At 34.9% G+C, this 3261-nt stretch overlaps 1 protein-coding gene across 1 annotated transcript in view; it reads right to left on the bottom strand.

Annotated features, from left to right (window-relative positions):
- Positions 1-3261, bottom strand: part of LOC117105845 — a 16263-nt gene that overhangs the window by 3254 nt on the left and 9748 nt on the right. The window contains exons 9-13 of the mRNA XM_033247153.1: positions 2703-2803; positions 1935-2051; positions 1574-1683; positions 438-546; positions 7-55 (exon numbers count right to left, since the gene is read on the bottom strand). Coding sequence (XP_033103044.1) covers positions 7-55; positions 438-546; positions 1574-1683; positions 1935-2051; positions 2703-2803 — 486 coding nt within the window. The remainder of the gene's footprint in view (positions 1-6; positions 56-437; positions 547-1573; positions 1684-1934; positions 2052-2702; positions 2804-3261) is intronic.

The raw sequence follows: 3261 nt of genomic DNA, 5'->3' as shown, positions 1-3261 counted from the left end.
ATGTACGACTACTCCATCCTCCCATTTCCATAACAGTCTTGTTTTGTGGCAATCTCTGTATGCAAATGAAAAAAAAAGTAGTTTTAAATATTTGTGTAAATGTATATAAACTTAAATCTGGTGTAAAGCTGTGGTCATATGCCGTGTTGCCATAGACAACAAGTTTTTTAATGGAAAATAATATGTGGAATTACTTATTAGTTTACTATCTTTGCAAATGGAATTTGGTAAATTTGCTGGGAAGTGAACATAGTGGTGCATACGAAAAAGAGATGGAAAGATAAACGTAAATGTGATAGAAGGGAAAAATCACTGGCATTCCACATTAGCAAATAATCTGAAAAGATGGATAGATAGATGCCCAAAAAGCAACGATTCAGTCAATGTTGGGAGAGATACAAATTAAACAATTTAAAATATCACCGTGAATATCTTACCTAAACGATGCTATTGAATCTGACGGGCATTCAAACAATGACTCGTTTGTAACCAAGTTGAAGAAATACTTTCGTTTTTGTGACCGGCTAAAATTCATAGTCCAAGGTTCTGAGATAAAAAAACAAAAATAGAATATAAGATTTTAAATAGAAATTAATAGGATAAATTTTGCCTCATACATAATCATATTCAGACACATCTCTTATAACAAATGAGTTTGGATTGGATTATATGTATTCGGTGTAAACACCAAGGATAGCCCACGAAAGTCTAGAAGGAGACTTATGTCCAGTGGGGTCCAGTGATTGGGCAATACACCGGGAGCCAATCCCCGACTCTTTTCCGAACAATGTACTGCATTCTTCAACATGCACACGAGCCATAATGCACGCAGGACCAACAGCTTAAACGTCTCATCGGTAAAATGGTGCGCTTTTGAAACTTACATTTCAGCCCTTCAAATGAAACACAAGAACAGCAGCGATGGGAATTGAACAGGGAACAAACAGATCTCCACGGTTCAGCGCACACACAGTGGCTACCAACAGTTTAGCCGAATGAGCTAGCTGCTCTCTCTGAGGTCTACACTTTGAATTTAACTTCATATTTTAGTGACATTTTATTGACTCACTCAGACATAGTAGCTTTGGTATGGAGATACACCTCCACAGTGATAGTTAAAAGATGATAATAAATATTTGAGAAAATATTTTCCCATTTATTTTCCTATTTATTATTCATTACGCTTTAAGATAACCTAAAAACACAGTACAATATAAAAGACTATAAATGGTTTTTCATTTTATTAGAAAAGAAAGAAATAATAATAAATGCTACCCAAATTATAAAATCAATATTAAACTTAGTAAAAACAATTAAACATTGCTGTTAATTACAAATACTGTAATACTGTTAAAGAGATAAAAATTGGTATTACATAATACATTCAGAAAAAATTGGTCCTAATGGGAAGATCAATGGGTGTAGTATACCACTAGGCATCATAGCTCAGTTAGTAGAGTATCTAAACAGTAATCGGAAGGTCTTGGGTTCAAATTCTAATAGGGACATACATTTTTCTCAAATATTTATTATCAGACATGAGAGAAAGTAGCTTAATTGGATGAAATCTCACCATTTGTAATTTTAACAAAGTGAAGTCCACAGGGTAAAAAATGACTGTTCTGGTTGGAGCGAAAACACAGCCTTGGCTTTCGCGAACCCTTCACAGCCCGCATCTCTAGCCTAATATTGGTTAGATGATAACAAATATTGTTAAATTGTTAATAAATATTGAATAATAAGACAAAGATATCCTAAAATATCTATCTGAAAAATATTACATAGAATAAAATAATAGTAGTCTAGCATGAAAAAAAGCAATAACAGTAATTAGACATAAATAATAAGAATGATTATAAATAACAAATATTCATAAAAATTATAAATAAAAAATTACATAAATAATTTCATAATAATAATAAAAATATATCAACCTTTCAAATATCTTTTCTGCTTGCTCAAGTCGGAATACTTCTTTCACTCGGATGGGAGTGAGATCTTGCCGGCTCGGCCTGGATATGCTGCGAACAAACAACTCTGCTTTCCCAATTCTGTAAAAAAAACCAAAAAAAACCCATTTTGTTAGCAGTATTGTAAGTCAGGGAAGGTTGCAAAGTCAATTGACAACCAATACATTTACCAATCAAGCATCCAACAAACCATTAAACCAACTAAAACATAAAACAGAACCAGTCGATCAACTATCAATAAACCAACCAATCAACCAACTCTCCATTAAACCAACTAAAACCAAAGCAACAAAACCAATTATTTAACTAACCATTAACCAACTATCCATCAATTAAACCAACTAATACCTTGGTCCAAGTCCCAGGGTAAAAAAGTTTTTATGGCTTAGTATGGTCAAAAATTGTGCTTTTCGGTATACAATATTAGAGAAATTGGCAACATTACTTGGATATAATTTCTTCAAATTTTTGATTCACAGACCTCGTCGTGGCATCAGATGGCAGGGAGGGTCCAGGCCTGTCCGATGGTGGAAATGCCTTCCCTGCCCCCCCCACCCAACTGTTGGAACATGACACCACCACTGCTCCATACCACAAAATTCTGTGTTGTTAATAACTACAACAAAATTGGATAGATAGGTCCTCAGAACTATCTGACTAAATACAAATATTTAACATGGGCGAGTCCTCTTGTGTTTTTGTCTATAAATAAAATTATCTCTATTTTCTTACCTTTCTGTAAAGTGTTTTTGTCTAACGTCCTGACCAGCTAGCCACATGCAGTCAATGATATGTATAGCTGTAATACGTCTCTGACCAGAGCCCTTAGAATAATAATGAAAGAATCAAGTGGAGGGAAAAGAAGGCTACTATGCTACTAAAATTTAGTGTGTTATTTTGGTACTCTGCAAGCAGAGAAAAATCAGGTAATTTACAACGGTTAACTACATTCCAATAATCTCTTATTCCAAGGTGCCCGGATGGAATTAGATCAAACACTGCAGTTAAGTAAAACAGAACAGGCAGAAGCACATGACTACTACAAAAATATTCTGTTGCAGACCATTTACATAATGCACAGCAGTGGTTTGTCAAGAATGCAAATTTCATGATTTCAAGGGTCCCATGTCTCCCTGAAGTCGCGGAAGAGTCCCGGGAAGCGGGACGGCCTCCCACACTCCCGCAAGCAAGCAGGAATCTCCAGAAAAATAACCAATCTCCTGCAAATTCATAATATTTGCATGCTTTTACCACTTTATTATCAATTGTCTCATGGAAGTCAGTGCTGATG

The sequence above is a fragment of the Anneissia japonica genome, unplaced genomic scaffold (assembly GCF_011630105.1).
Source record: "Anneissia japonica isolate Jap-2015-1 unplaced genomic scaffold, ASM1163010v1 scaffold287754_len4335492_cov202, whole genome shotgun sequence".
In the NCBI taxonomy this organism is placed as follows: domain Eukaryota; kingdom Metazoa; phylum Echinodermata; class Crinoidea; order Comatulida; family Comatulidae; genus Anneissia; species Anneissia japonica.
Note: the sequence above shows the minus strand (reverse complement) of the source record. Positions and strands in the feature narration are given on the sequence as shown.